The sequence below is a fragment of the Rattus norvegicus genome, chromosome 4 (genome assembly GCF_021556685.1).
Source record: "Rattus norvegicus strain SHRSP/BbbUtx chromosome 4, alternate assembly SHRSP_T2T, whole genome shotgun sequence".
Lineage (NCBI taxonomy): Eukaryota > Metazoa > Chordata > Mammalia > Rodentia > Muridae > Rattus > Rattus norvegicus.
This window is the reverse complement of record NC_141537.1, coordinates 26,129,130-26,149,173: the sequence shown is the minus strand read 5'-3', so window position 1 is coordinate 26,149,173 and position 20,044 is coordinate 26,129,130. Positions and strand designations below refer to the sequence as shown.

General features: G+C 39.8%; 1 protein-coding gene and 1 long non-coding RNA gene across 5 annotated transcripts in view; one reads left to right on the top strand and one right to left on the bottom strand.

The window, feature by feature from the left end:
- Window positions 1-20,044, bottom strand: part of LOC148006238 (uncharacterized) — a 901,378-nt gene that overhangs the window by 76,029 nt on the left and 805,305 nt on the right. The gene's annotated exons all lie outside the window — the stretch shown is intronic.
- Abcb1b (ATP-binding cassette, sub-family B member 1B) overlaps window positions 1-20,044 on the top strand; it is an 82,957-nt gene that overhangs the window by 14,564 nt on the left and 48,349 nt on the right. For all 4 annotated transcript variants that reach the window (NM_001435558.1, NM_001435556.1, NM_001435557.1 and 1 more), the window contains 10 exon segments: window positions 5,655-5,826; window positions 12,013-12,126; window positions 12,271-12,381; window positions 12,584-12,709; window positions 12,800-13,003; window positions 13,265-13,435; window positions 13,663-13,824; window positions 15,029-15,202; window positions 16,581-16,727; window positions 17,708-17,815. In NM_001435558.1, coding sequence (NP_001422487.1) covers window positions 5,655-5,826; window positions 12,013-12,126; window positions 12,271-12,381; window positions 12,584-12,709; window positions 12,800-13,003; window positions 13,265-13,435; window positions 13,663-13,824; window positions 15,029-15,202; window positions 16,581-16,727; window positions 17,708-17,815 — 1,489 coding nt within the window.

The following is a 20,044-nucleotide window of genomic DNA, read 5'->3' as shown; positions in this document are numbered from 1 at the left end:
TCCATTGGGAGTTAGTTGGTTAGCAGGATTTTTTTTTTTTTTCTGAATCATCTCTGATGAGGGTGACCTAGCATTTCTAATTGAAGTCTTGTGTCTCCTGTCGCTCCTTAGAGGCACCCTTTCCTACCGGTTTGCTCAGGCAGGAAAGAGAATCAGTAGGCTTGGTAGCTGAGTCAAACCAAGCCTGTGTGTCCTCACATGCTGGCAGGGCGCAGTTCCATAGTTCAGCTCTTCCATGTAATTTTCTTTTCTCCTTTAATCATTTATTTATTCACTTTACATCCTGGTTGCTACCTCCCTGCCCTGGTCCCTTGCTCACACAGTCTGTCCCCTATCCACTATCCACCATCCCCTTCTCTGAGCGGGGAAGCCTGCCCCCCAAATCTTCCCACCCTGGCACATCTAGTCTCTGCAGGGCTAGGAGCATCCTTTCCCACTGAGGCCAGACAAGGCAGCTCAGGTAGGGGAATGGATTTATGGACAGCCCCATTCTAGTTGTTGGAGACCCATAACTCAGTTGCACATCTGCTACATATGTGCATTGGGGAGGAGCACGAGGTCCAGGCTGTGTGTGCACTTTGGTGGTTCGGGTCCAGGTTAGTTGATTCTGTTGTTCTTCCTGTAGAGTTCCTATCCCCTTTGGGGCCTTTAATACTTCCCCCCAATCTTCCATAAGACTTGTTGAGCTTCTGCCAATGCTTGGCTCTCACTGCATCTGTTTCAGTCAGCTTCTGGGTAGGAGCGCTCAGAGGACAGCCAGGCTCCTGTCTGCAAGCACAACCGAGTATTATTAAGTGATGCTGGCCCATGGGGTGGGTCTCAAATTGGGCCCGTCATTGTTTGGCTGTTCCCTGAGTGCTTGTTCCATCCATGTCCGGCTACAGGAAATGGCCCCCACTGCTATGAGTCTCAGCCAAGGTCACACCAAAGACTCCTGAGATCCTTTCCTATCCCAGGTCCCTGGCATTTCCTAGAGATGCTCCCCATCCCCCAATCCCACCAGCTGCTGTAGATTTCCATATTCTCCTGCACCCCCTCTCTGATCTTGAACTACCACCTCACCCCATTCCCCTCCCAGGCCCCTCTCTCATCCAGTTCCCTCCATCTGCCTGCTGTGACTATTTTATTTCCCCTTCTAAATGAGATTCAAGCATCCTTGCTTGGGCCTTCCTTCTTGTTTAGCCTCTTTGAGTCTGTGGAATATATCATGGGTATCCTGCAATTTACTACTAATACACACTTATAAGTGAATATATACCATGCATGTCCTTTGAGTTTGGGTTACCTCACTCAGGATATTTTCTAGTTCCATCAATTTGTCTGCAAAATTAATGATAGCTTGGTTTTAATAGTCGAATTGTATTCTATTGTGCCAACGAACCACATTTTCTGTATTCATCCTTCAGTCGAGGGACATCTAGGTTGTTTCCAGTTTCTGGCTATTATGAATAAAGCTGCTATGAACATAGTGGAGCATGTGTCCTTGTGTACAATGGAGTACTTTTTGGGTATATGTCCAGGAGTAGTATAGCTGAGTCTTCGGGTAGAACTACTCCCAATTTTCTGAGAAACCACCAGATATTTCTAGAGGGGTTGTACAAATTTTCACTCCCACTAGTGATGGAGGAGTGTTCCCCTTGCTCCACATCCTGGCCAGCATATGTTGTCACTTGAGTTTTTTATCTTAGACACTCTGATGGGTGTAAGATAGAATTTCAGGTGTGTTTTGATTTGTGTTTCAATGATAACTATGGACATTGAACATTTCTTTAAGTGCTTCTCAGCCATTTGAGATTCCTCTGTTGGAATTATTATTATTATTATTATTATTATTATTATTATTATTATTATCTCTATACCTCAATTTTAAATTGGGTTATTTGAGTTGTTGGTGTCTAACTGCTTGAGTTCTTTATATATTTTGGATATTAGCCGTCTGTCAAATGTAGGGTTAGTAAAGATCTTTTCCCAATCTGTTTTTTATGTCTCTCTTCTTTTGTGTTTGTTGCAAGCTTACTTTCTTGCTTTTTCTAGGGTGTAGTTTCCCTCCTTGTGTTGGAGTTTTCCATCTATTATCCTTTGTAGGGCTGGATTTGTGGAAAGATATTGTATAAATTTGGTTTTGTCATGGAATATCTTGGTTCCTCCATCTATGTTAATTGTGAGTTTTGCTGGATATTGTAGCCTAGGCTGGTATTTGTGTTCTCTTAGGGTCTGTATCACAACTGCCCAGAATCTTCTGGTTTTCCTAGTATCTGGTGAGAAGTCTGTTGTAATCCTGATAGATCTGCCTTTATACATTACTTGACCTTTTTCCTTACTGCTTTTAATATTCTTTCTTTGTTTTGTGAATTTGGTATTTTGACTATTATGTGACAGGAGGAATTTCTTTTCTGGTCCAATCTATTTAGAGTTCTGTAGGCTTCTTGTATGTTTATGGGCATCTCTTTCTTTATGTTAGGGAAGTTTTCTTCTTTAATTTTGTTGAAGATATTTACTGGCCTTTAATTTGGGAATCTTTGCTCTCTTCTATATCTATTATCCTTAGGTTTGATCTTCTTCTTGTGTCCTGGATTTCCTGGATATTTTTGGATTAGGAGCTTTTTGTGTTTTACATTATTTTTGATGGTTGTGTCAATGTTTTCTATGGTACCTTATGCCCCTGAGATTCTCTCTTCTATCTTTTGTATTCTGTTGGTAATGCTTGCATCTACGACTTCTGATCTCTTTCCTAAGTTTTCTGTCTCCAGGGTTGTCTCCCTTTGTGCTTTCTTTATTGTGTCTATTTCCATTTTTAAATCCTGGATGGTTTTGTTCAATTCCTTCACCTGTTTTGTTGTGTTTTCCTGCAATTCTTTAAGGGACTTTTGTGTTTCCTCTTTAAGTAGTTTCTTTCTACTTGTTTACCTGTGTTGTCCTATATTTCTTTAAGGGAGTTACTTATATCCTTCTTAAAGTCCTCTATCATCATCATGAGATGTAATTTTAAATCCAAATCTTGCTTTTTTTGGTGTGTTTGTACATCCAGTATTTGCTTTGGTGGGAGAACTGGGCTCTGATGATGCCAAGTAGTCTTGGTTTCCTTTGCTTAGGCTCCTGCACTTGCCTCTTGCCATCTGATTGTTTCTGATGTTAGCTGGTCTTGCTGTCTCTGACAGTGACTTGACCCTCCTGTAAGCCTGTGTGTCAGCACTCCTGGTGACTGGCTTTTTCTCAGTGGGATCTGGGTACAGAGATCTGTGGGACTGGGTCAGCTCCAGGCATAGGCAGAAACCCCTGAAGGATCCTGTCCCAGATTGCTCCTGGTTTGTGTGTCCTGAGGGCTCCAGGTGGGTCCCTTGGAGCAGAAGTATTGGTCTTACTTCTGCTGTCAGGTGTGTCAGTGCTCCTGGGAACTGGCTTTCTGGACCAGATGGTTTTAGGATAGAATTCTATCGGACTCTCAAAGAATAGCTAATACCAATATTCCCCCGAATATTCCACAAAATAGAAACAGAAGGAACACTGCCCAACTCATTCTATGAGGCTACAGTCACCCTCATACTTAAACCACATGAAGAATCAACAAAGACAAAATTTCAGACCAATTTCTCTTATGAGCATCGATGCAAAAATACTCAAAGAAATACTCACAATCTGAATCCAAGAACACATCAAAACAATCATTCACCACGATCAAGTTGGCTTCATGCCAGGGGTGGTTCCATATATGAAAACCTATCAATGTAATCCATCATATAAAAACACACTGAAAGAAAAAAATCTCATGATAATCTCACTAGATGCTAAAAAATCCTTAAACAAAATCCAACACCCTTTCATGCTAAAAGTCTTGGAGAGATCAGGGATAAAAAGTGCATACCTAAACACAATAAAGGCAATATATTAGCAAGCCAATAGCTAACATCAGATTAAATGGAGAGAAGCTTAAAACAATCCCACTAAAATCAGGGACAAGATGAGGTTGTCTACTCTCTCCCTATTTATTCAATACAGTATTTGAAGTTCTAGTATAACAATAAGACAACAAAAGGAGATCAAAGAGCTACAAATTGGAAAGGAAAAAGTCAAAGTATTGCTACTTGAGGATGATGCGGTAGTATACATAAGTGACTCCCAATACTGTGCCAGAGAACTCCTACAGCTGATAAATACCTTCAGTTAAGTGTCCGGATACAAAATAACTTAAAAAAATCAGTAACCCTCCTTTTTACAAATTTCAAATGGGCTAAGAAAGAAATTAGGAAAACATCACCCTTTACAATAGCCACAAATAATACAAAATACCTTGGTGTGAGTCTACCCAAGCAAGTGAAAGATCTGTATGACAAGAATTTCAAGTCTCTGAAAAAGAAGTTGAATATATCAGAAGATGGATAGATCTCCCAAGCTCATGGATCAGTAGGATTACAATAGTGAAAATAGTCAACTTACCGAAAGCAATCCTCCATGCAATTTAGGCCTGATCCAGGGTACGCACCTCCTCGTCTCTTAGAGTCTAGGGTTTCTCACTGCCTCACTCCTAGGTCAGTCTGTGTCCCCACTGTCACATGTCACAGCTTTGCTGTACCTACTATATATTCATAAGCAAAAACAGTGTTGTAGATCAGTGACTTTAAAATTCACAACTATAGAGATAAAATAAAGAAAAGCACTTGTTTTTTTTTAAGGAAGAGCATTTTGTGTCCCTGGGTAGCCTGGAGCTCTCAGTCCTTTTCCCTGAGTTGCCTAGGTTCTGGGACTATTGGCTCCAGACCCAGTTAGCTTATTTAGATGTCAAAAATGTGGCTAACACCCTTCAGTTCCCAAAGTGTGTTTAACCTCCCTGTTGGTCCTTCTAGACCACCCTAGGGAGCGAGAAGTCTTTAAAGCTTCCTTAAGGTCCAGACCTTTAAATAGCTTCCTTTAGTTTCTCCAGAATTGTGTCTCCATTTCATTAACCATTTGCTGCCCTTCTTCCCTCTTCTTGGTCTTCATCCTCTTTTTTCTCTGTTTCTAAATTCTTCATCCTTGACCCTTTTCATCTTCCTTCTACCTCTGGCTTCTCCTCCTCTCTTTCCCCTTCTCCCAGTAGGGCAGGTGGGCCTTGGATGTACAATCTTCCTGATTGAGCCTCCCTAGGGCTCCTCGTCCTACAGGGGCAACCTTGTCTTGTCCTCGATTTCAGTGGGATTGCTTTACATTTCTTTCCATTTAATCTGATGTTGGCTATTGGTTTCCCGTGTATTGCCTTTATTGTGTTTAGGTATGTGTCTTGTATCCCTGACCTCTCCAAGACTTTTAACATGAAGGGGTGTTAGATATTTTCAAAGGATTTTTCAGCTTCTAATTCTAGTAGTAACTAGGAGTACAGACCAGCCACTATGACCAGTTATTTTTCTTGTGTGTGGAATAATATTTACTTTTGAAACTTTGGATTATTTCATTGTTTACTAAGGCCAGAAAATGTATAAGCCCCAATTTTCTCTTCAGTAAAGAAATAAAATAATAACAGTACATCTTAGGGGCAATGTATGGAGAAAAGAAGAAAACACTTGTGTGCTATGGAGCTGCAAGCATTCCAGTTACTCAAGTAACTATCTTATTACATTGAGATAGCTCTTTAACATTTATGGATGGAGTGTACGGAATGATTTCTGCTCCTTTTCTTCCAGGTACAATAAAAATTTAGAAGAAGCTAAAAGAGTTGGCATAAAGAAAGCCATCACGGCCAACATTTCCATAGGTATTGCCTACCTGTTGGTCTATGCGTCTTATGCACTGGCATTCTGGTATGGGACCTCCTTGGTCCTCTCAAATGAATATTCTATTGGACAAGTGCTTACCGTAAGTAATACGTGGTTTGTAAAAGGATTTACTAAAATGCCAGTTCAATTGAGTGCTTTCAATTTGACCTTAGAGGAATAAGTTTTGAAAAATAATTAAATACTACAAAGAAATATTTGTTCAAATATTCACAGGAAAGGAAATTACAGGATGGTTACCTTGCTTTCTTTTTTTTTTAGATGTAAGAATAGACATTTATTAATCAAACAAATTTACAATAAATTATTAGATGAAATGTGAGTATAACAAAAGTTTTAGAAATTTAAAAACCATTGTGGGATCTACTCTCTCATTAAACTGTTTGGGTTTTTCTTTCTTTCTTTTTTTTTAATAATATCTGAAACGTATGTGTCTACAAATGAAATAATCAGGGTTTATTAGACATAAATGGAGGAAGTGTATTCATGAGTAAATTGAATTAAATAAGCTCTTGGTCTATAATTAAGTGGCCTTATAATTTATCACAAAGTATTTTTACCCTGACTTCCATTGTTTAAGCACATCTCTATATCAACAGAGATTAATAATGTCCTGTTGTGGTGAAATACATTCATTAGCAAGAAGTTGAGTCAAATTTCACTTGCTTTGCTCAAGTCATCCTGCCTAAGGTATCTCAAAGCCTTAAGACAAAGTGGAAATAATGAACAGTGAAACCCCAGAATTTGGCCTGAATATTGAAGAAGGATCAAAAAAGGATTCAAAAGAAATATTTAGGATCAAAGTAGGCAGAAATGAGCCAAAAATTTCTCTTTAGCACTATGTCACTGTTTGATCCACATCTTCTTTTTTTTTATTTTTTTTAAATTTAGAGAATACTTTATTAGTTTTTGTAATCAAACCCACGTAGATAAGACCTTACATATTTAATACAGTGTGTTACCCCTGTACAAATGGAAAAAACTTAAGTTCAACATTTCTAGACCAATATGGCTGTTAATTTCTGTACAGTGCCAACTCAACACAGTAAACGGGGATACTTTTTTCCAAAGTTGACAGCACAGGTAAAGTTTCAAAAAATTCAAATTATATATCTGTATATATATATTTATATTTATATAAAAAGACCAATAATAGCAGTGTGTTATGCATCAACAGCAGCAACAGCTTTTCCAGGTTCTGCAGTCATCTGAACAAAACTGTAGAGACCTCCAGCACACTCCATTAAAAAAAAAAAAAAGTAAAAAAACAAAACCCGAGAAAACAGCACAGTTCTGTTACTCTTGTGGTACCTGGCACCATTTTTTTTTTAAATTAGCTTCTCAATCATCATCTGGAAAGAAAACATTCTGAGCAACATCATTAAAAACAGCTCTGAAAAAGCACGGTCACTACTACGTATCATAAAGCAGGTACAAGCTATTTTACATCCACAGAGGTATGATACAGTACTGTCCTACATCTATAATACTAGAGGATACAATTTAAAAGGCATTATTTGAGACTTGATTCTACTTTTCCAGCAGAGGGCCCAAAGGATGGTGTGACACAGCTTTGTAAAGAAACATACTCTAGACAGGATTTCCTTTCACTAGTGGCACAGTTCTAAGGATTCATTCTCTCCATGAATGTCAGCTAAAACCGTTATTAAAAAAATGAAATATCCCTAGAACAAAACCGTATAACCACCGGATTCACATGAAGATGACCTAGTGGAGACAAGCTGGACCTCACCTTACCAACAAGCTATCAAATCTGTTATGTTTAAACAGTGAGACCTCCAAGGAAGGAGATGCCAAGTAGTGCTTCAAAGCTTCGGACCACAATCAAACACAGCATCCTTTTCAACAGAAGCAGAAGCTCATCTGAATATGCTCAAGGATGCTGACATCAACATTTAATCATCTCCTCACTCATCCAGGAAGAGGGGGAGATCAGTTACTACTGTACTTTATTGTGTTCAACCAAATCACCATGTTACAAAAATAGCAAGCTGCCATAATAAAAAATAAGGCTCCTCTATCCAGCACCAGATAGCATCATTTTACTTTCAAGCCTAGAAATTGCACACTTGTATATAAACCAACCGAAGATGAGGATTGAGAGTTCATCTTGGTGGATTTTTCCTTTGATGAATATGAAGTGTCCTTCCTTATCTTTTTTGATGACTTTTAATTGAAAATTGATTTTATTTGATATTAGAATGGCCACTCCAGCTTGCTTCTTCTGACCATTTGCTTGGAAAGTTGTTTTCCAGCCTTTCACTCTGAGGTAGTGTCTGTCTTTGTCTCTGAGGTGTGTTTCCTGTAGGCAGCAGAATGCAGGGTCTTCATTGCGTATCCAGTTTGTTAATCTATATCTTTTTATTGGGGAGTTGAGGCCATTGATGTTGAGAGATATTAAGGAATAGTGATTATTGCTTCCTGTTATATTCATATTTGGATGTGAGGTTATGTTTGTGTGCTTTTCTTCTCTTTGTTTTGTTGCCAAGATGATTAGTTTCTTGGTTCTTCTAGGGTATAGCTTGCCTCCTTATGTTGGGCTTTACCCTTTATTATCCTTTGTAGTGCTGGATTTGTAGAAAGATATTGTGTAAATTTGGTTTTGTCATGGAATATCTTGGTTTCTCCATCTATGTTAATTGAGAGTTTTGCAGGATACAGTAACCTGGGCTGGCATTTGTGTTCTCTTAGGGTCTGTATGACATCTGTCCAGGATCTTCTGGTCTTCATAGTTTCTGGCGAAAAGTCTGGTGTGATTCTGATAGGTCTGCCTTTATATGTTACTTGACCTTTTTCCCTTACTGCTTTTAATATTCTTTCTTTATTTTGTGCGTTTGGTGTTTTGACTATTATGTGACGGGAGGTGTTTCTTTTCTGGTCCAATCTATTTGGAGTTCTGTAGGCTTCTTGTATGCCTATGGGTATCTCTTTTTTTAGGTTAGGGAAGTTTTCTTCTATGATTTTGTTGAAGATATTTACTGGTTCTTTGAGCTGGGAGTCTTCACTCTCTTCTATACCTATTATCCTTAGGTTTGATCTTCTCATTGAGTCCTGGATTTCCTGTATGTTTTGGACCAGTAGCTTTTTCTGCTTTACATTATCTTTGACAGTTGAGTCAATGATTTCTAGGGAATCTTCTGCTCCCGAGATTCTCTCTTCCATCTCTTGTATTCTGTTGGTGAAGCTTGTATCTACAGCTCCTTGTCTTTTCTTTTGATTTTCTATGTCCAGGGTTGTTTCCATGTGTTCTTTCTTGATTGCTTCTATTTCCATTTTTAATTCCTTCAACTGTTTGATTGTGTTTTCCTGGAATTCTTTCAGGGATTTTTGCGATTCCTCTCTGTAGGCTTCTACTTGTTCTCTAAGGGAGTTCTTTATGTCTTTCTTGAAGTCCTCCAGCATCATGATCAAATATGATTTTGAAACTAGGTCTTGCTTTTCTGGTGTGTTTGGATATTCCGTGTTTGCTTTCGTGGGAGAATTGGGCTCCGATGATGCCATGTAGTCTTGGATTCTGTTGCTTGGGTTCCTGCGCTTGCCTCTCGCCAACAGATTATCTCTAGTGTTACTTTGTTCTGCTATTTCTGACCGTGGCTAGACTGTCCTATAAGCCTGTGTGTCAGGAGTGCTGTAGACCTGTTTTCCTGTTTTCTTTCAGCCAGTTATGGGGACAGAGTGTTCTGCTTTCGTGCGTGTAGTTTTTCCTCTCTACAGGTCTTCAGCTGTTCCTGTGGGCCTGTGTCTTGAGTTCACCAGGCAGGTTTCTTGCAGGGGAAAAGTTGGTCCTACCTGTGGTTCCAAGGCTCAAGTTTGCTCGTGGGGTACTGCCCAAGTCCTCTCCGCGGCGGCAGCAACTGGGAAGATCTGCGCCGCTCTTTCCGGGAGCCTCCGTGCACCAGGGTTCCAGATGGCGTTTGGTGTTTTCCTCTGGCGTCTGGATGTCCACAGAGTGCAGTCTCTTCTGGTTTCCCAGGCGTGTCTGCCTCTCTGAAGGTTTAGCTCTCCCTCCCACGGGATTTGGGTGCGGAGAGTTACCTTGCTTTCTTAAAGGCAAGTTACACTTAAACTACATGAATACACAATAGCAAAATACAACGAGTTTATGATCTTAAGGCATGTTATTAACTTGACTGTATATATAACTGGGGTCTTGCAAAAATTTAGTCTCTGAAGGCAAGACAGAAAAGGCGAGTTCAAGACGTTAACATTAGCCATCTTTCTACTATGAGCTTACATTTAATGAGATGGTCTCATTTACTATTCAAACAAAAAATAAATAATAAAAATCTTTTGAATGACAGCTAATACACCTCACAAATTGATAGAAATGTAAATGGTTACTCTTTGTAACAGAAAATTCTATTTAGAGGTTTTCTACCTTGTAGGACTGTGCGGAAGGACAGATGCTATTTTCTTTCATTTGAACAATGAAATAATTTATTAACCAAGCTCAATCTGTTATAGTGGGCTTATTCTTTTTCTCCCCAAGCACAAATGTATTTAGTTCATGACTGTGGCCACCTTTTTTTTAAATCATTTAATGTAATACCTTTCTATATTTTCATACTTTCACTATATAGTCCACGTTATCCTCAAACTGGTGATTGTCTTGCCTTAGCTTTTGAGTTTGGCAGTCATAGGTGGGAACCCTGTGTCAGACAATCAGTTCTCCTTATCAAAATTTAGATTTTTAATTCAGAAATATTAATTGTCTCTATTTTAATCCCATTTAACACCATCTATAGACTATTTGGTTAGAAACAGGCTTTACTTACTGCCCTCTCCCCCAATTTTTAAGGTAGTTTAAAATTTTATTTATGTTAAATTTTATGCACACACACATGCACACGCGCGCGCGCACACACACACACATACACTGAAACTGGAGTTGCAGGTAATTCTTAGCTGTAGGTTATGAGCAGTCCAACATGGTGCTTGGAACTGAACTCATGTCCTTTGCAAGAGCAGTATGTGTTTGTAACTACTGGGACATCTCTGTTAAGTGGGTGGTGCTGGTGTGTGTGTGTGTGTGTGTGTGTGTGTGTGTGTGTGTGTTTTAAGGCGAAGAGCTTGAATTGTAATAAAAAGTGTATCCTGCTTAGTGTCATGTAGAGAAGCAGTTGTTTTTTCATATGCTCAGGATAGACCCCGGAATTCAAAACATTAGCCCGAGCTGCAGCAACTTCTCCTCCACATCCCCAGCTTGGGAGAAGCGATGGGCATCAGGTGTTCACAGAGTACAGATCTGCCTTACAAAGAGAAACACTAGAAGTCATGCAGCATTTCATTCCAGACTCACTGCCTTCAGATTCGAGCTGGACTTTACTAGCCGTGTGATTTGGAGCGTCCATCCGTCTACACTCTTCTGTCTTCTCTCACCTCTTCTGCCAAGCAGACGTGACAGGAGCACGTGCTCTAACTTTCCACGTTGTTGTGCAGACCAAGTGCGATACACAGTCATGTTCCTGTGTGGCTTAGAAGCGAGTCGTGACATATGTAGTCTTAAAGCTCCAATACAGCAAGGCCAAGTCTTTAGTGACAAGAAGAAAATGTCTTCAATAAAACAAAGAAGAAAGTCTCAAACGCCTGTTCGTTAGACTTCAAAAAAGCATGCAGTGTAGGGAGATGAGCTGGGGACACAGATGAGCTGGAGTTATGTCTTAATTGAGAGAGCGTCAGCAGGGCAGTAGCATCTGATGCAGCATCGGCAGGTCAGGCCACCTTGTAGGCCAAGGATTTGGAGAGCATGTTCTGAAGATGTACAGGGTTAATCCCAGGTATAGACCTGGTCTTCTTGTGTTTATTCCATTGTGAAAAATCTAAGTAAAAAAGTGCTTAATCTTTGAAAAAAGTAAAACATTTTCTATTTAATATGATGGTTGTATAGAGATTATACCCTTGTGTGATGAAGCAAGTAAGATTAATTCCAAATTCTAAACACATTAAATGTTTAAGCTTAAATTTATATCAATTGACATTTTTAAAAATTTTAATCGAAGAATCACGACGATTTCACTTTTGTTGACTTCAAGGTGATACTTTGATTTATGTCTATACCGTGGAGTGGCTAAATATAGCTGTTTACCGGGATTTTGAACTTGAATCTCTTAGTTGTGAGCTTAAAATATTCAGTACTCAGTGTTCTCATGTTGTTCTTGTCATTTTGAAATAAAGTTGGTTATGTTAGAAGGAAAAGGAACCATGAGGAAAATTGTGCTTAACTGCATGCTTTGGTCACCTTCCTCAGGTCTTCTTCTCTATTTTATTGGGGACTTTCAGTATTGGACATTTAGCCCCAAACATAGAAGCCTTTGCAAATGCAAGAGGGGCAGCCTATGAAATCTTCAAGATAATTGATAATGTAAGTCTCACCTGCCCATTTTTCCATCCCCTTAAAAGGGTTTTCTGATCGAGTCAGTTTCATCATTGCTTCCTCTCTCCACAAAGTGCCACTGCAGAGTAGTTACTGTAATCTAGTGATCTCCTAAAATATTCTTCTGCCTAGGAGCCAAGCATTGACAGCTTCTCAACCAAGGGACACAAACCAGACAGTATAATGGGAAATTTGGAATTTAAAAATGTTTACTTCAACTACCCATCACGAAGTGAAGTTAAGGTATGGGGATAAATGATAAATCTGTGACTCAGTAATCTGTCGGATAGATACTCCTTTACATACTATAAAAGAAAGGAATATAATCACATATATTTTATATATTTAAACCCAGTATTGAATTCACCTTTCAGCTCATAGAACTTATGTGCATCCATCTGTCCTGGGAACTGGCCTAACGTTGGCTTCTCACCTGTCTTGGTAGATCTTGAAGGGCCTCAACCTGAAGGTGAAGAGCGGGCAGACGGTAGCCCTGGTTGGCAACAGTGGCTGTGGGAAAAGCACAACTGTCCAGCTGCTGCAGAGGCTCTACGACCCCATAGAGGGCGAGGTGAGTGGGCGTGCGGCCAGCACCAGTTAACGCTGCCCATCATTCTGACCCTGTGATTCTAAAGTGTGAAAACCACACGTTTTGCTCCAGGTCAGTATCGACGGACAGGACATCAGGACCATCAATGTGAGGTATCTGCGGGAAATCATTGGGGTGGTGAGTCAGGAACCCGTGCTGTTTGCCACCACGATTGCCGAAAACATTCGCTATGGCCGAGAAAACGTCACCATGGATGAGATAGAGAAAGCTGTCAAGGAAGCCAATGCCTATGACTTCATCATGAAACTGCCCCACGTGAGTCGTCCCTGACCCTCTCTGTCACCCCAGGCTCAGAGAGTAGATCTGGCTGATGTGGTTCATGGGAACCCGGGAATCTTCTGTGAGGCAGAACTGCCTTAGCCTCACTCGGATTTTACAGCCCCTGCCCTATCAAATGATGATAGATATACGTACTTCTTGTGAGGCGCAGGTGATGATTACTTCCCAGTTCGAGACGTGAACTGAGATAGTTTGCTGCTTTGCTATATTTTCCTGATTTGTTTGTTTTAATTATAGAAATTTAACACCCTGGTTGGTGAGAGAGGGGCGCAGCTGAGTGGGGGACAGAAACAGAGGATCGCCATTGCCCGGGCCCTGGTCCGCAACCCCAAGATCCTTTTGTTGGATGAGGCCACGTCAGCCTTGGACACAGAAAGCGAAGCCGTGGTTCAGGCCGCTCTGGATAAGGTCTGTGAGCTATACAAAGGTCTGAATTATAAGAGTAATCATATTCCACTTTTTTCTTGTGTGTGTGACTAAGTGTGTATATATGCATATGTATATATAGGTGTTATATTGAAATCACAGGCTCTTTTCTGGAGCTTTACTGGTTTTATAATGTCGAAGCATTGGCATTCAGTAAACATAAGACAAATGACTGAATTTAATCAAAAGTCAGGTTTCTCTCTCTCCAGGCTAGAGAAGGCCGGACCACCATTGTGATAGCTCACCGCTTGTCTACAGTGCGCAATGCTGACGTCATTGCTGGTTTTGATGGTGGTGTCATTGTGGAGCAAGGAAATCATGAAGAGCTCATGAAAGAGAAGGGCATTTACTTCAAACTTGTCATGACACAGGTATAGTGGAACTCTAGATGTGTTCTAATTCATCTTGATGATAAGCTGTCACTATATTTAATCTACAGATAGATTTGATTTGATTATCTTGAGAAGCATGAAAAGTTCTTCGGATATTCAGGACCGAGCAGTGTCCTTTGTTACTTTTTCTGGAAGAAAAGAGAAGCTAAAAAGGGATAATAAGTTTAACAAGATCTACAGATGACTTATCCCTGGTAGTAACTGCCAGCCACATGTGGTTACCGACTGCTTTAATATTGGCTAACCTGGATTTCGAAATGTTTCAAGTACAAAATGAACACATGGGATTCTGAAGGCCTAGAATAAGATGATGCAAAACGTCCCGAAAGGTTTTCTTGTTATTATATGTTAAATGTATAATACATTGGATAACAGTAATATCTTGGATTCATTAAATTAAATATATAATTAAAATTGATTTTTTAAATCTATTTTCACATTTTCTAATATGGCTGTTAGGAAAATTTAAATGACAAATATGGCACACATAGAATTGTCATTGATAACACTGGTTCAAAGCATACTTGATTGACTGAATGCCCCAGAGGGGAAAAAAGCTTTAGTTAGCTTTCTGTTGTTGTGATAAAATGCCATTACCAAACACACCTTGGGGGAGGAAAGGGTGAATTCCATCCTATAGCTTATCATCAGCCCATCACCCAGGGAAGTCAGACCAATAATTCAAGGCAGGAACCTGGAGGCAGGAACTGACTCAGAGGTCATGGAAGAGTGCTGCTTACTGGCTTGCTCCCTTTGGCTTGCTCAGCTAACTTTCTTATAGAATCACCTACCCAGGGATGGCACCACTTAGAATGGGCTGGGTCCTCCCACATCAATCGTGCTTCAAGAAAATACTCCCACACACCTGCCTAAAAGCCAGTCCTCAGAGGGCATTTTCTTAATTAAGATTCCCTCTCTCTAGATATGCCTAAGTTCTTGTCTGGTTTTCAAACAAAGCAGCACAATAGTGACTACTTAAGAGCCATTTTATTTGGTGGCAGTCCTTTTCATTTCAGGGTTCGCATTGCAAATATATCACATGAAAAAGCACAGCAGCTTAACCCATCCTTTCCCACAGTAACGTAAAACATTTCATTATTTGCGTTAATGCTGATGCTCAATCAGTCATTCCTCTTTTTTAACTGCATCTAACGAATCTCCCTGTCTTTTCTACTTGTTATAGACTAGAGGAAATGAAATTGAACCAGGAAATAATGCTTATGAATCCCAAAGTGACACTGGTGCCTCTGAGTTGACTTCAGAAAAATCAAAATCTCCTTTAATAAGGAGATCAATTCGCAGAAGTATCCACAGAAGACAAGACCAGGAGAGAAGACTTAGTTCGAAAGAGGATGTGGTATGGATGTGGCCGTAGTCTTAGTTATAAATCCTCTTCATACCCCTCCTTGTGGGTCTGTTAGTTGGGCGAGCTGAGGCTGGACTAGGAGGAAAAACAAGATATAACTGTTCAGAATCCATCTCTCATGTTTCATAGAGTATTTCAGATACCCAAATAATAACATTTTACAGTCGGTTTAGAATTTAAGAATAAGGATTTACACAAGGTTTTCTAAATGATGAATTTATGTAGAGGAACTTTAGTGGTCTATATTAGTAAATGACTTTGTTGCTGTGACAAAAAAATACCTCACCGAAGCAACTTAAGGGAGGAAGGAAGTGGGGTGAATGCTTGCATTTGGTCCCCACCCCCCCTTTTATTCAGTCTCATAGCTACGTATTCTCACATCAGATAACCAGATCTTAATCTGGAATCCTTGACTGATACACTCTGAGGTTTTTCTCTTGGGTGATTCAGATCCTGTAAAACTGACAATGATAGCCATCATCAGGAACTTCTAAAGTCAGAAATGGTGGCTAACCCTTAAGGAGTGAAAACATGCAACCACATGTTTTGGGTTTGTTTTGGATTTGTGGTGCTAGGTCAGCATATATTCTAGTTGGACATCTTACCAATGACCTACATCTCCCATCCCTCATTTGACGATCTACTATAGCAAGTCACATGCAGCCCTTCTTTGTATGCCATTGTATTCCTAACATACATAAAGATTCTGGACAGATGGCTAGAGCTAGAGTCCAGCCATAATATATTTAAATAAATACATAGCCTGCCAAGATTATGTTTACAATAGTTAGAAGCACATTGTCGTTATAACCTCAGATGTCAGTAATGTCAGAATTACTTTGTGTTAACGTGGTTTAATGATTTTTAAAAAGAGTAGACTCTGGTGCATCTGCCAGTATTAGATTTTCTATTCTGTTTGTTCCTAATTGTAAATATTCTTGTCTTCAGAATTCTAGGCCAAGAATTTTGGTAATAGCATCATTAGTTTTTTTTTAATGCAACTGTCAGAGTTAGCATCAAAGATAGTACTTGTCAATAAGAAATAGTTTTATATTCATTAATGATAATATGTGTGGGTGGAGCTATAGAGGACAATTTTAATTATCAATTTTTAAATAATACTTTTATGTGTATGAATGCTTTGATTGCATGCATGACTGTGTACCATGTGTTTGTGGTGCTCCTAAAGGCCAAAAATCAGATCCCCTAGAACTAGAGCTATAGGCAATAATGAACTACCTTGTGGGTTCTGGGAACAGAAATGGGTCCTCTGGAAGACCAGCAAGTATCCTCAACTGCTGTGACATTTCTCTAGTCCCTGAATTATCAATTTTGTAAACCATTTTGTTGTCATGTATGTGTTTTCCAGGATGAAGATGTGCCTATGGTTTCCTTTTGGCAGATCCTAAAGCTAAATATTAGTGAATGGCCCTATTTAGTTGTGGGTGTACTTTGTGCTGTTATAAATGGGTGCATACAACCAGTGTTTGCCATAGTGTTTTCAAAGATTGTAGGGGTAAGTGCTGGTATCTATTTTGTATTTATTTGTTTGTGTTTACTGATGAAGAGTAAATAAATTGTTTCTGTTTGTACCATTGACAATAAAGCAGAAAAGTATGTGGCCATTAGTGGGAAAAGTCTAATTTTTAAGAGGAAACCTAATATTTTATTAAAATTTCAATTGTTTGAGAATTTCTTACAAGAGTACCATAGTTACATCATTTTCATCTCCTCCAACCCTCCAACTCCTCATGTCTACATACTACCTGCTCTCTTTTATAATTATTATTTACACACACACACACACACACACACACACACACACACACACCCTACTGTGTCCATTTAGTGGAAAAATGCAAAGAAATACAGATAAAAGACAGTTGACAAAATGAGCCCTTTGTGGGCAGAAAGATTGTAAGAGCCAGAGAACCAGGATACCTGGTGCTGAGTGACATGGGACCTACATCCATGAAATCTTGACAACATAATAGCCTAAACAGACTCATAATACCACACCAGTCAACAGGCCAGTGTGGGCAGAGGTCATTTCACGAGGCCCTACAGTGGCTGCTAGAGGAAGAGACTCCATTTTCTTTAGAAATGAGATCCCTAAGGTTCTCCAGTTCCAAACAGAGACAGCTTGCGGTACTTGGAAATCTTCACATAGTAAAACAAAGAGTTGTTGAACAATATTGTTCCTTGCCAAGATTCTAAGTGGAGAAAGTTTATTATAATTCATTCCACAGTAGGGTGGCACGCATTAATCTATATAAAACCCCCAATATTGGATGAGTCTGTGAATAGTAGATTCCCTCTGTCTTGAAGCAAAGCAGAATGCAGATGCTTTGGAGGTCAGCATTTTGGAGGCCAACTTTATTCCATTATACAAAGTCTGCCTTCCCCTGCCAAACTGTGTGAGATGGGGGAATGGGCCCTAGGCAGGATGATTTCCTCAGCCATAAAACTAAGAGTCTGTCAAATATTTTGCCACAGGTTTTTTCAAGAGACGACGACCATGAAACCAAACAACGGAATTGTAACTTGTTTTCCCTTCTCTTTCTGGTCATGGGAATGATTTCTTTTGTTACGTACTTCTTTCAAGTAAGTGTCTACATTCTTTCTGTTTTATTGGATATTTTATGTATTTACATTTCAAAGTTATCCCCTATCGCCCCTCTCCCATCCCCTTACCCCTTATCCTTCTTCCATGAAGATGCTCCCACTCCAACCCACCCTCTACCACCTCAAAGCCCTCGAATTCCCCTACCCTGGGGAAACTAGCCTTCACAGGACCAAGGGCTTCTCCTCCTATTGATGCCAGAAAATGTCATCTTCTGCTACATATGTGGCTGGAGCCATGGGTGCCCCCACATGTCATCATTGGTTGGTGATTTAATCCCTGGGAGCTCTGGGGGTTGTCTGGTTGGTTGATATTGTTGTTCTTCCTATGGGGTTGCAAACCCCTTCAGCACGTAACTCATCCACTGGGGTCCCCATGCTCAGTCTGATGGTTAGCTGCAGAGCCTCTCAGTAGACATCCACGTCAGGCTCCTGTCAGCAAGCACCTATTGGCATCAGTAATAGTGACTGGGTTTGGCGGCTGCATATGGGATGGATCCCGGGGGGTGGGGGGGGCAGTCTCTGGATGACTTTTCTTCAGTCCCTGCTCCACTTTTTGTCCATGTATTTCCTCTGGTGAGTATTTTGTTCTCCATTCTAAGAAGAACTGAAGCATCCACATTTTGGTCTTTCTTCTTCTTAAGCTTTATATGATCTGTGAATTGTTTCTTGGGTATTGCAAGCTTTGGAGCTAATATCACTGAGTGCATACCACGTGTGTTCTTTTGTGACTGAGTTACTTCACTCAGGATGATACTTTCTAGTTCCATCCATGTGCCTAAGAATTTCATGTTGTCATTGGTTTAGTAGCTGAATAGTACACCATTGTGTAGATGTACCACATTTTCTATATCCATTCCTCTGTTGAAGGACATCTGGGTTCTTTCCAGCTTCTGGCTATTATAAATAAGGCTGCTATGAACATAGTGGAGCATGTGTCCTTGTTATATGTTGGGGCATCTTTTGGGTATATACCCATGAGAGGTATAGCTGGGTCCTCAGGTAGTACTATGTCCAGTTTTCTGAGGAACTGCCAGACCGATTTCCAGAGTAGTTCTACCAGTTTGCAATCTCACCAACAATGGAGGAGTGTTCCTCTTTCTCCACATCCTCGCCAACATCTGTTGTCACCTGAGTTTTTGATCTTAGCCATTCTGACTGGTGTGAGGTGGAAGCTCAGGGTTGTTTTGATTTGCATTTCCCTGATGACTAAGGATGGTGGACATTTCTTTACATGCTTCTCAGCCATTCAGTATTCCTCACTTGAGAATTCTTTGTTTAGCTCTGTACCCCATTTTTAATAGGATTATTTGATTCTCTGGAACCTAACTTCTTGAATTCTTTGTATATATTGGATATTAGCCCTCTATCGGATGTAGGATTGGTACAGATCTTTTCCCAATCTGCTGGTTGCCATTTTGTCCTAATGACAGTGTCTTTTGCCTTACAGATTTGCAATTTTATGAGGTCCCATTTGTCGATTCTTGATCTTACATCATAAGCCATTGGTGTTCTGTTCAGGAAAATTTCCCCTGTGTTTGAGGCACTTCCCCACTTTCTCTTCTATTAGTTTCAGTATATCTAGTTTTATGTGGAGGTCTTTGGTCTACTTGGACTTGAGGTTTGTACAAGGAGATAAGAATGGATCAATTTGCATTCTTCAACATGCTGACCTCCAGTTGAACCAGCATCAGTTGTTCAAAATGCTATCTTTTTTTCCATTGGATGGTTTTAGCTCCTTCGTCAAAGATCAAGTGACCATAGGTGTGTGGGTTCATTTCGGGGTCTTTAGTTCTATTCCATTGATCTACCTGCCTGTCTCTGTACCAATACCATGCAGGTTTTTTACCACTATTGCTCTGTAATACAGCTAGAGGTTAGGGACGGTTATTCCCTGACCTCAATAAAAAGTTCTTTTATTGTTGAGAATAGTTTTTGGTATCCAGGGTTTTTTGCTTTTCCAAATGAATTTGGAAATTGCTCTCTCTAACTCTATAAAGAATTGAATTAGAATTTTGATAGAGATTGCATTGAATCTGTAGATTGCTTTTGGCAAGATGTCCATTTTTACTATATTAATCCTGCCAATCCATGAGTATGGGGAATCTTTCTATCTTTTGAGATCTTTGATTTCTTTTGTCAGTGACTTGAAGTTCTTGTCATACAGATCTTTCACTTGCTTGGTTAGAGTCACACCAAGGTATTTTATAT